At 34.8% G+C, this 12,956-nt stretch overlaps 1 protein-coding gene across 2 annotated transcripts in view; it reads right to left on the minus strand.

Moving 5' to 3' along the window:
* Positions 1-1,796: 1,796 nt before the first annotated feature.
* The window catches only part of LOC108975117 (lachesin-like), a gene marked incomplete at its 5' end in the record, with an annotated part of 99,386 nt that continues 88,226 nt past the window's right edge, over positions 1,797-12,956 (minus strand). For both annotated transcript variants that reach the window (XM_018943410.1, XM_018943409.1), the window contains 3 exon segments: positions 1,797-2,536; positions 2,795-2,917; positions 3,749-3,891. In XM_018943410.1, coding sequence (XP_018798955.1) covers positions 2,331-2,536; positions 2,795-2,917; positions 3,749-3,891 — 472 coding nt within the window.

The raw sequence follows: 12,956 nt of genomic DNA on the forward strand, positions 1-12,956 counted from the left end.
ATATTATTATAATATGTTAAGAGCGCGYCTAGCAATAACAACAGGCGCTTAGTGATAACAACATACTAAATATATGTATGTACTGTACCTCGGCGAAAGTGTGCATGAATTCATCAAAAATGCGCCGAAATCATCATTGAAATTCATGGAAATGGAATTAAACATCTTCAAAATATCGATTTATCGCCTTTTGACCGAACATTTAGGCTTACGAAAGGTGTGTGCACGGTTTATTCCGCACAAATTGACTGACGACCAAAAATTGCTCAGAATCGTCTCATCTATCGACGCTTTTGAAGGATTATTTGACCAAAAATTACATTTTAACCATTAACCACTCCCTGTGTTCACCTAATATGGCTTCCTTTTCGGAAAAATGCATCTGCCCATGAAAGGAAAGCGTTATGCACAACTACGCATATTTAACCTTTAGGAATTTTAATATGAGGCATTTAGTTTAAGTAGTACAATTTTAGTAGGAAACCTACGCCGAATACTTAATGTATGCTTATTTTTTGCCGTTAGTTTTATTATTATAAAAGTATTTATTAAGTATCATTATAAAAGTATACAAATAAGGCTTGATTTCTTGTAGTTTTACACAATGATATCTGTTCTACCAGTTTATGCGGCTGATTTTTATACTTTTGCAACCAGTTGCTACAGAGTATTACAGTTCACCTAATGGTTTAAGGTATCACCTAAAAATAAGCGAGAAATATATATACATACATAGAAATTTACATCTTATAAGAACTTCTACTGACAGTGTGAAAGTGGATGAAATCGGAGGATAACCCCGCTCACTCACCGTATAACGGCACTGATAAAAACTACTAAAAGCGCGATAGATAAATAAGAAAGACATGAAATTTTCCAACCGAGATGGTATGAGAGAAATGGTGTAAAAATTGGGCGATGGGCGTGGCTCCGCGAACTTTTTGGTGAAATCCCATATCGCGGGACCCGAATAACGTGTGTGTGTGTGTGCGTCATACATACATATATACTTAATATAAAGATTTTCGAACTTCGGGATGACTTTGCACAGCATATATCGGGAATATGTGAGTTATCGCAATGAAAATAAGAGAGCGTGTTTTATTCATAAGAGTGTATCTTTCCGCCTAAAATAGATAAATTTAAGCGAAAACTTGGCCTACTTCCTATATAACTAGTATCAGGATTTTCGAACATCCGGCTGATTGTGAAAAAATATCTATAACGTAGCAAGAACATTTATCTTTGTCTTCACAAAATTTCATCGATTTATCTCCAGTAGCTTATGAGAAAATAATTTTACAATTTTATCATGCTCTAAATTTCAACCTCCAATAACTTTAACAATAAAATAATTTTGACGAAATATTTATATCTCAGGGTATGATCCCTTTTCTAATGAACTGCTCCTTTTCAAAATCGGTGATTTTTTGAAATTTTCTTGGACCACTTGACGTGGTGATCCACCTTAAATTATTTTTCTGACTTTTTTTCTAGCAAGTTGATAGAATATAAAATGTTCAGTTGAATCCGAACTTAGCTCTTCCATACTTGTTATTATAACTTTTACTTTGTTGAGAATCCAGTAATCTTTATTGTTAGAGCTAGTAAAGATAAAAGCATACTACCTGATTTTTTTTTGCATTTGTGATTATTAAGGTCAAACAAAGTACTAACAATAAACATAAGAATATATGTATGTATATGTTTTCTTATTTAAGATATAAGTATGTTCTTTAAATCATCTACATTGCATAGTGTATAGTATATGTATGTGATAACACATTTATTTTTCATGCATTTGTAATTGCATATATAGATATATTTATTTGCATATATTTCTATATTTATATGTATATATATACCGCTAAGCATTAATCTCATCTTAGGTATATGTTAAGCTTTTCCTAGAGCACTTTTAGGCGTTTTCGCCCAATGATATTTTTCATTTGCTAAAAGGCAACATAAGCGCTTTAAACGCCGTACTAATTATTTCGCTTTAAATTAGTTTACCTGTGATTTTGGCATTTGATTATTTATGAAAAATATCTGTATAAGGGTCATAATTTACAACATTATTTAACTTATATATTCGTATCTATATTGTATATATTGATATATACTATATGTATGTATATATTTATATGGTCATGCGAAGTATGATTTAAGAGAACGAGCATGAAGGCATTTGGGGAGTAATATGTGCTACGAAAGCTTTACATACATTACATATTTTAGATGCTTATATGATATATGAATGTAGATATATGGTATATGTTTAATAAACTCATGCTTCGGTATTGAACATTGGAGCTTGTGATGTTATGTCCTCATAAGCATAGCCTTAATACCATAAGAATAGCAATCCACATTAGTTTATTCTCCAATATTTTTGAGAGTGCTCCACCATTTAGACGAACGTTGTCATCGTGGGCTGCATCGGTGCTACTTGCTACTGGGCCGCCATTCGTTTTATCAGCAAATGATTTTCGTTCTGATAAGCCGATTTCATTTAGATTGGATAGGAAACGTGTACCTAGAATAAAAAAGAGAAAAAAAAATTTTTTTACATCGGCTCATTAAAGATTCCTCTTCGATTTTGTATTCGTATAAGGAACTCTTGTTTTCATTACCTGATATGTACGGCGTCAAAAGTGAATTTATACATGAAGTACTTAGACTTGCATCAATGATTTACCCTCTTAAATATTTTAATATTTAAACATATATTATGTATGTATGTATATATTATACTTTAAATATTTAGGTTTGGTAAATCCGACAATAGACTTACTTTTGTCCTGGCCATAACTGCCATAACTTGATCGTGATGTCTCACTACCGTGCCCGAAAAATACATCCCAACGAATTTCAGTAGAAAAAGGTCCAGGAGGTGATGTAGTTGGTGGATATGAAACTATATATGTATATAAGAAATACGTAAATCTGTGTTTGTTCTAAACATCGTTGGGTAATCAAAATTTTATGTTAATTTACTTAATTCGAGTGAAATAGTTCTGTTATAATATGGTCAATTATACAGGATTTGTCCGGAAAGTAATAGGACTGAGTCGATTTAAAAAAAATTATTGAACCAATCATTACAAGTCTTTGAAAACTTTCAAAATAGGCTGCGTCAATGCAGCGCTGCCAAGCATTGAAGGCATTCTCCGGAATAGTCTTGAGAGCCGAAGTTCATGTTGCTTGGATCCTCTCTGTCGTCTCAATATGGTTGCATTTCATCGGCCTTTTCAAGCAAGGAGACCAAAAAAAGTCCGGGGGGAGGGTGGCACATATGGGGCGCCCTTCTGCGAAAGTGTTGGGATGCCGGCTTTGGTTAGCTAGCTGTTCACAAGAAAGGCGGTGTGAGCTGGGGCGTTGTGGTGGTGCAACTTCCAATCGGCTGCGATGTCTTGTCGGACCGGATTGACCGTTCGTTTCAGTCTCTTGAGAACTTCCATGTAAAACTTGACTTTGACGGTTTGTTCAGGAGGAGCAAATTCATGGTGGATCTAACGAACGCTGCATTTTTGGCTTGCTCCACTCACAGAAACACGTCGCGCGACATTTTTTGTCCTAAATCGGAACGCCCTCTACCGAATCCAGTCTGTGCAAGCATGCTCCGAAGTACAATCGCGGTGGAACAAAATCAGTCCTATTACTTTCCGGACAAACCCTGTATCACCAATCCTAGATTTCAGTTCGCATTCCCTGTCATATTTGTGGGCAACAGTTAATTTAAACTTACCGTACAGCCGAATGACACCATCGGTTTCTCCACGTGGGTTTTTGGCCACACATTTGTAAATGCCATCATCGCCACTGCTAACGTTTATAATGGTTAATTTCATATGAGTTTTATAAACTGGAACACCAACACTAGATTCCACCCTAAAATAAATTTTTAATGAGTAAAATTATGAGTAAAGTTTTCTAGGTAATGTTTTCATGACTAAAAGTAACAAATAATATGTATCTGAAATATTTAAATAATATTTGATTATTTAAAGGACCCGTTGAAAAAGATTTATATTCAAAAATGTTGTAAAAAAAATTTTTATTCCATATTCAACGAAATCGTGAATGACTTACAAACAAATTTGATACCTTATAAAATTAAAAAGTCTACGTACGATCCTAATTTCTGATGTGTTGCTGAATGTTAAAAGAAATGAAATTAATCTCTTTCAATCACATTTATGAGAAAGTATATTTTTTATAAGATGTAAGAAAGGCCAATTCTTGCAGCTGGCAAGAACTAAAGCCAGGAAATACCTTAAGATGTAAAACGTCAACCAGAGGCTCGGAACCTAAGAAGTTTTATATATATGCACATATGTAGGTATATTCTATGTAACTCATACACTGATCGTGATTTTCACACTATCGGTAGGAGTTCCTATAATATTTGCGCTAAGCAAATTTAGTTGTTTAGGAGTTAACGTAATGCCGACAATTTCGAAATTTAGAATTCCGACAATCAAAATACCGACAACTCAAACCACCGACAAATCAGTGTCGGTATTTTCAACTTTGGTAGTTTAAGTGTATCCCACATTAAACTTATTACACTGCGGTGCCACGCTCAGTTTTTCAAAAATTTTTGTCCAACTAATAAACTACAGTTTTTTATTGTCCAACTAATAAACTACAGTTTTTTATTAATTAAGTGCTTAGTTATAAAACTAGGTTTTCAGTTAATTGCGTTTTCTGGGTGTGACAGTGGTCCGATTACATTTATCTACGAACTCGTAATTTTTTTGTTCTAAGAAACATACATACATACCAAGTTTTATCAAAATATCTCAATTGTTACTCAAATTACAGCTTGCACCGACGGACGGACAGAAAGAAACACAGACAGTCACCCGAATTTCAGCTTTTTTCAACATCTAGACCATTTATATACTTACATATAATCATACATCTACCTCGATTAGTACAACCTTTAGATGAACAAAACTATTATACTCTTTAGAAACAGGTTGCAAGAGTATAAAAATATGTGCCAATGAAAATACAGTAAATATTCACAAAAAATACTATAAAACATCATTGTTAAAAGTTTACTTTCGACTGGCATTTTAATACAAAAAACTTCTATTCACTACAATGCACTAAATCTTAAAAATTAGTATTTTGTTGGCACACTGTCGTCACTAACCGGGGTTTCCAATAGGGATAATATGTTTTCTAAGTATAGTTTCGGCCCATTTTAATATGTCATGTTCTGTATTGTAGAATTCGAGCGTATATTTTCTTTACATAATGTTCAAGAGGCCTTTCGAAGAAATGAAAATATTGCCGCTGTTCGGGCATGTTTAGCTAAAGATCGCAATTTGTGGATTCCAAGAACTTCTTAAGATTTGGGACTGTCTTATACCTCAACCAGGCAGATTTTGCGTCAATATAAAATTGTTCTCATTCTAAAACTGAAACCATTGAACCACCGTAGACGTCGTGAATTTGCTAATATTGCCTTGAATCTACTTGAAAGAGATAACTATTAGAGAAAATCATCTTCTCTGATGAGACTTACTTTCATCTGAGTGGTGTAGTAAAGAAACAAAACTGTCGATTCTGGTACTCAGAAAATTTCACATCTTATTCATGAATAACATTACTTTCACCAAAATTGAAGATTTTGTGTGGTGGAATCATGGTGCCAATGGGAAACGGTATGGATCGATAGTAACCAACTTTTAATGGCCGCAATTAGAAAAAATTTATATTGAGAAGATCTATGCAGTTCCAATAAGACATCACTTACAACAACCGTATTATTGAGAGAAGAGTTTGGAGATTCGTTTATTTCAGATATTGTGACTTTGAATGGAAATTGTGATTTAACATCATTAGACTACTTTGTGTGGGGTTATTTGAATTCATTGATCTTAACCAATTAACCAGACTCTTTTTAAGTTCCAGAAGTCAATATTGAACGTATTTTTCAAGACATACGACTTGGCATAGGGAAAAACGTACTCTAGAATTGGGTACATTAAATTCGATCAAGCAACAGAAATCGTGGAGGCCATTTGAATTATGTTATATTTAGAGCTTAATTGTATCGATTATTGAATAAAAAACATTTCCTTATTTTTTTTTTTAAATCACATCGCTCTTATTGTAAAACCATTTTTAACTGTTTGTAAGTGAATAGCCATTTAAATTAAACTTTCAGGCTCAACGGGTGTTACTTGTTGAAATTCCTCCTGTAATTTTTAAACTCTTGATACTCTGTTGCTGCAGAGTATAATAGTTTTGTTCATCTAAAGGTTGTACGTATCATCTAAAACTAATTGATATAGAGTTATTTATATATATACGATCAGAAAAGTTTAAAAACGATTAACTGTCTAATTTTCCTTTCATCCGTCCGTCTATCCATGCAAGCAGTAACTTGAGTAAATATTGAGATATTTTGATAAAACTTGGTATGCGGGTTTCTTAGACCCAAAAAATTACGGGTTCTTAGATGGGCGTAATCGGACGACTCCCACGCCCACAAAACGCAATTAACCAAGAACCCATAAAATGACATAACTAAGCACCAAATTAATATAAAATTCTAGTTTATCACAGGGAGTCGCAGTAGCAAAAGGCAGCTGTGGTCAGAAAATGTTGCAAAAGTGGGCGTGGCCCCACCACCTAATAAGTTTAATGAACACTTCTAACGATAGTCTGAAAATGGATGAAATCGAAAGAAAACCCCGGTCATTCCCCTTATAACGGAATAAATTTATAACTAATTGCATCTGATGCATTAAACTTTATCGCCGAGATTCACCCATTTTAAACATAAGGATATCTCATAAATTTAATTATGATGATTTACATATCAAGCAATACCTGCGGTATAAGGTCAACAGGACTTTCGTTTTTATATACTTTTCATAGTAAGACGTACGTTATCATAACAGGATTTCCTTTGAATGACAAAAATAAATATCAGGTATAAACTAACATCTTCGATGTAAAATGTACGAATTTAGGACATAATGTTATTTCGTTACGGGAACACTGCAACAACTACAAGCTCGGTGGCGCGCTTCCATTGATCGATGTTATACTCGTATCTGCTTTCCGCGTCTAACGTATACAGAAGAACATTTCTTCGATGTTCCGTATAAGTTGTAAATACATATGTCTATCGGCTATGTGTATGAATTTTATGTAGTGATTGAATTTTTCCCTGTCTTCTTTGCAAGCATTTGGTGAATTAAACTTTTTCCATTATTTTCCAAGGGTAATTAGTTTGTTGAATTGACACCAAAATATTATCAGAACGAGAGATAATTTCTTCGTGTGTTTTGACGGTTTCCCATTCCTTTTGTTTATTAATGGCTTAGACAGCGCTTGCGCGCCAAAATGGAAATTCCAAGCCAAGAAAGGTTCTTTTCCACATGGTCTTTCTAACGGAGTGGAGGTCTTTCTCTTCTTCCCCCGGCGGGTACTGCGTTGAATACTTTCTATGACCTCGCCAGCGTAGCCGCTGTCTTTAAATTCGCTGATGCGCAAAGGATCATAAATCTTCCGCAGAACCTTTCTCCCGAAAACTCATTACATCGACTCATCAGATGTTGTCATCGCCCATACCTCTACACCATATAGCAGGACGGGAATAATGAGTGACTTATAGAGTTTGAGAGAGGACTTCATTTCTCAATGACTTACACAGTCAGAATCAGAAAATGTTAGCAAAAGTTACTCTATTGTACCTTCTCTGTTCAGATCTGCAGCTCGCATTATTTTCTCCAGGAGTAGATTGAAGAAGTTCCGTGATAGGGAGCCGCCTTGTCTAAAACCGCGTTTTTTATCAAACGGCTCAGAGACATTCTCCCGTTCCTGACGGAGCTTTTGGTATTGCTCACCGTCACTTTAAACAGCCGTAGTAGTTGTGAGGGAAAGAAAATTTAGTAGTCGCGGCATAAATGTAGCTCCTTTTCGTGGTGTTAAAAGCAGCTTTAAATGGACGGAGAGGTAGTATGTTTGTCCCGGGTCTTTTTCAATATTTGGCGCATGGCGAATATCGGTCAGTTGTACATTTGCCAGGCCTAAAGCTACTCTGATAAGATCCAATCAGTTTGTTGACGGTGGGTTTTAATCTTTCACACAAAACGATAGATAAAACTTTTGATGGGATGTTCAGGAGGCTTATCACACGGTATTCTCATTTTTTGTGGATAGCAGTCTCGCATTTTTAGGTTGGCAGAGCACACCTAAATTCCAATCGTTAAGCATGCTTTCRTCCGACCATATTTTACAAAGAAGCTGCTGCATGCTCCTTATCAGTTCTTCGCCACCGTGATTGAATAGGTCGGCCGGCAATCCATCGGCCCCATCGCTTTTTTGTTCTTCAGACGGGTAATTGCTTTTCGAACTTCTTCATGGTCGGGCAATGGAACGTCTGCTCCATTGTCATCGATTGGGGAATCGTGTTCACCATCTCAAGGTGTTATGCTGCCTCTGCCATTCAGCAGGCTGAAGAAAAGTTTCCTCCATTATTTTAGTATACCCTGGACATCAGTCAGCTCTGGGAGCTCCAGTCTTGAAACCTTCAGTTAATCGCCGAATTTTTTCGTAGAATTCTCAAGCATACCCCTGTTGTGAGGTAGGCAGTCTGTTTCTCTCCACTGCGATACGGCTCTCCTCATCGTATCAGCTTTTCTTTTGCATTTTCCGCAAACCAATGGTTTCGTTTACAGGAGTAAGGAGCTTGAAATGCCATCCCACAGTTCAATTGTATCTCTCTCATCACGAATCCCATAAGGAACTACTCGCCTCAGTCCTTTCTTGGACGGCCATTATTTTTACGAGGACATCAACCAGCTGGCCAGCGGCACCCTACCAATTAAAGGACCGGACTTTCTAGGTGCATGTACTTAGATCGTAATCCTTAATAAGTACGTTTGCAGCGGTCGTCATCGTAAGGGAGTTCTCTCATCCGATGCTGTTTTCTGCTTTTATTGGTGGCGCACAACGCTGGAGAGGGTTCTCACCTCACAGGGTTTTATCTTACTTTCAAACATATGTGCTTCGGCTACCACTAGGATACTTGGTGTAATGGAAGTTGTGGGCTGCTTGAGCCATATGCAAAATTATCGTTTCTGGTCACACCAAAGTGAATATCATTTAGAAAACTTTCCTCACTTACGTGAACTTCTACGCATGACTCCATCCTCCTATAGCCCATTACTTCTTTTATTGATGGTGAATTTATTTTTTCCTTTACTTCGGTGGTCAAATTTATCGCTAATCAGTCATTTGTTCAATTAGTAAATTTTTTTTTGGAAGTGTAGTATCGTCAATGCGCCACGAGTTAATTTTTACATTAAGTAAAAATGAGCCAAAATAATATATTTTTGGACTGTGAAATCTGTACTCTTTATTAACACTCTTAAGACTAACTTATTACATGGTTCTTGCTTCTATTTATACTTACTAGTATGATACTTATTACTACAAGTAGTTGATAGTTTGTTTAGATACAGATTATTTTATTTTTGGTCGTTGTATTATTAAAACTCCAGGTTGTTTTGATTTTTGTTTGTTTAGGATTGTTTGTTGTAGTGTTAGTGCATTTCAATTGTTCATTGCATACTGAAACAAAAGGTTGTTTTGATGTTCGTTATTATTATAAGGAATAGGCCTCCTTAGCTCTCCCCTCTGTTAAAATGAAATGTCCTCATTGCAAAACATCTAGGCTTGAAGTTGGCTTATATAATTAATTATTGAATGTGTTTTATTAATTTTTTATGTTTATAATTAATAACTTTTTGTATTATTTAGTAAATTATTATATTTGCATGTTTCTTTTGCTTTCTTTTCTCTTATAATTTAGTTTTTAATGAGCGTTAATTTTGTAGAATTCAACAACCATTTTCCTTTTCGGCTGCCGAAAAAAAATGGTAATCAATTGGAACTGCAAATCTAACACGCCTCCTGAAATTTACACTGAAAAGAAAATTCTAAAATAAAATTATTTCATACTTTTATATGACGAGTTGTGCACTCTGGGGAATTACAATTACATAGTCCAACATTTGTTGCAAAGATTGGGAAAAACCCAATAGGCTACAATTACTTAAGATTAAGATATATATTTAAATAATTAGTTTTATGTTGCACTCAATTTTTTCTCTTCTAAAAGTCCCATTTGACATCTCAATTTTAGGAATCGGTCTGCAGGTAACGGTTTCGTCAAAATATTAGCTAACTGTTTATTTGTATGTGTATACTCAAGAATAATTAGCTTGTTTTCAATTTGTTCTCTAGAAAATTGATACTTCTTCTTTGTATTCCAACAAATTAAACATGATTCAAATATTTTAAATAAATATCCTGTAGTACTTTTTCTGTCAGTTTCACTCCAACCCCAATCAGAATCAACAAACCTATTAAAATATTTTTATAATCAGGTTTCTTAATATAAACTAACTTTAAATCAATAGAACCTATAAGGTATCTGACAACTCTTTTTAAACATTTCCATAATTCTACATTATTTTTATTGGTATGTCTACTTAAAATGTTAAGTGATGTACTTAAGTCTGGTAGTGAACATACTATATCATAACATACATTAAACAGCCAATCAAATTATGACATGGCGCATTACATCGATCATCTGATTTTGATGCCTCATAATCGATTTTACTTGGAAGTGGAGTACTAACAGGTTAATTTTGCTTTCGTTTATTGTTTTAATATTTGCAGTTGCAATAACTAGATCGTCTACATATAGTAGTACATACACATTTTTCAATATGTCAAGAAGGTAAGTGCAATGATCTACTGTGGAATTTACAAAACCCATTTCCTTTAATACCACTGTGGAACATTTTTGGGATTATTGTCTGGAGGGCGAGAAATTCCAAGTCAGGGTGATGGTACTAGGTCAGTATAGTAAAACCCTCAAAGGGTTTGGCGTTCGTATGTGTCAGTTTTTTATGACCTTTTAAATTTTTTCCTTATCTTGATGTTTTTTCGCTTAGTTGTACCATTTTGGCAAAAACGTAGTTTAACATAACTCGCGAACCACTTGTCCCATTTTGATTAAACAAATTTAGAAAGATTAAGAATTACAGTTTCTCTAATCTGTTTCTATAGCGTTTTCCTATATGTGCAACACTTTCTAAGTTAAAAATGAATGTATGAAGGGAAAAAAGTATTTTTTTCCTAAAAATTTAAATATTTTTCTTTTTTAGATTCATAAAAAATATTCCAGCAACACTGGTTCTGTAATGTTCACATAAAACATGCATTGTCATTATACTTCTTCTCTTTCTCACACTGGTTCTGTGATTTTTGTCATTCAACAAGTGCCAACGAACGCGAACAGTAAAAGTAATTTTCTCAAATTTTTTAAAAATGAACAAAATATGGAACTGTGCAAGCCAGATATAAAAAGCTTTTTCTACTGCTGTGGTCAATATGTCTCAACACATAAAAAGAGGGGAAATTTCAGTACTGATTTTGTTCAAACATACGAGATGTACTTCAACCAAAATGTTATAGTGAACGAAAATTTTGTGCCAAATATAGTGTGTAAAAGTTGCTACAACCGTCTAATGGATTGGAAAAATAGAAGACGTGAAAGTATGCCATTCGGTATCTCAATGACTTGGACTAATCCTGGCTCCGACATATCATGCACGTGAGCCAGCAGTATCCATTGAGCCAATTTTAATAAATCAAACTAAGCTTGATTCAATTGTTGCCAAGTTGGAATTAATACAGCATAAATCGGAAGAGATGGCTTCCATTTTGAAATCAAACAATTTGTTGGCACCCGGTGTGAAAGTCACAGCTTATCGAAGTCGTCAGGCAAGACTCCAAAGTTTATTCCTTGTGAATGATGAAAAAACTTCTGTATATTGCCCGGATGTAGGAAAATTGATGAACGCAATGGAAATAAAATATGAAGCAGATGACTGGAGATTATGTATTGACAGTTCAAAACTCAGTTTGAAGGCCGGTTTACTGCATAAGACCAATAAAAAACCTTCAGTGCCAATCGCCTATAGTACAGAAACGAAAGAAACATATGATGCACTGCAAAATGTTCGAAGCGGCTATATAAAATTTATGTGCTTTTTGTGCGATTGGGACACACGATTTTCCGGTGACCAAAATGCATGCCACGGATAGAAACTCAGAGAGCACAGCAGGTTACAAACGGCCAATATTATTCGTGAGCCTCTAGTGCGAAGGAGAAGATATTGCTACCTCCACTGCATATTAAACTCGGAATTGTTAAGAATTTTATAAAAGCTATCGCCAAAAGAGGTGAAGTTTCTTGTTTCTGAAATTAATCTACCCGAGACTCAGCAAAAGTAAAATTAAAGAAGGTAAGCTATAATATCACATTCATTTCCCATGTTTTTCCATCTTAACAAATTAATTTTTTCCAATCAGGCGTACTAAATGGTCGAGAAGTAATAGAAGGCTTGTTGGGAAAGCATCGTTCTAACAACTACGATGTTTCTGTCGCAATAATGTTAAGAGCATTCTCGGAGATTGGTGTCCACATGTCCTTGAAAAACCATTTTTATATCATCATCTGGACTACTTCAGCAAACAATTGGCTACCGAATCCGATGAACAAGATGAACGCTATCATCAAGTTGCTATGCTATTTGAAATGAGGTAATACTGATTTTTTATTTTTTCAAACTCATTTTAATAAAAAAAAAAACTTACAGATATAGAGGCAAAAAGTCGCCGAGTGCAATAATTGCGGACACTTGCTTGTAGAGTAAGCTTGTGTGGCAGGACACGAATAATCTTGATGATAAAGAATTTTCAGGAGATGCAGAAGGGCCAACGGTGGAGTTACACATTGACATTATGTGTGGTTCAGAAACTGATGATAACGATGAATGCTACGCCACTAGTCCCGAACAACCACCATCGAAAAAGTCTATACAATTTTTATTAAAATAAATAAAAAT

The sequence above is a fragment of the Bactrocera latifrons genome, unplaced genomic scaffold, assembly GCF_001853355.1.
Source record: "Bactrocera latifrons isolate USDA-ARS-PBARC rearing strain unplaced genomic scaffold, ASM185335v1 scaffold_611, whole genome shotgun sequence".
NCBI lineage: Eukaryota > Metazoa > Arthropoda > Insecta > Diptera > Tephritidae > Bactrocera > Bactrocera latifrons.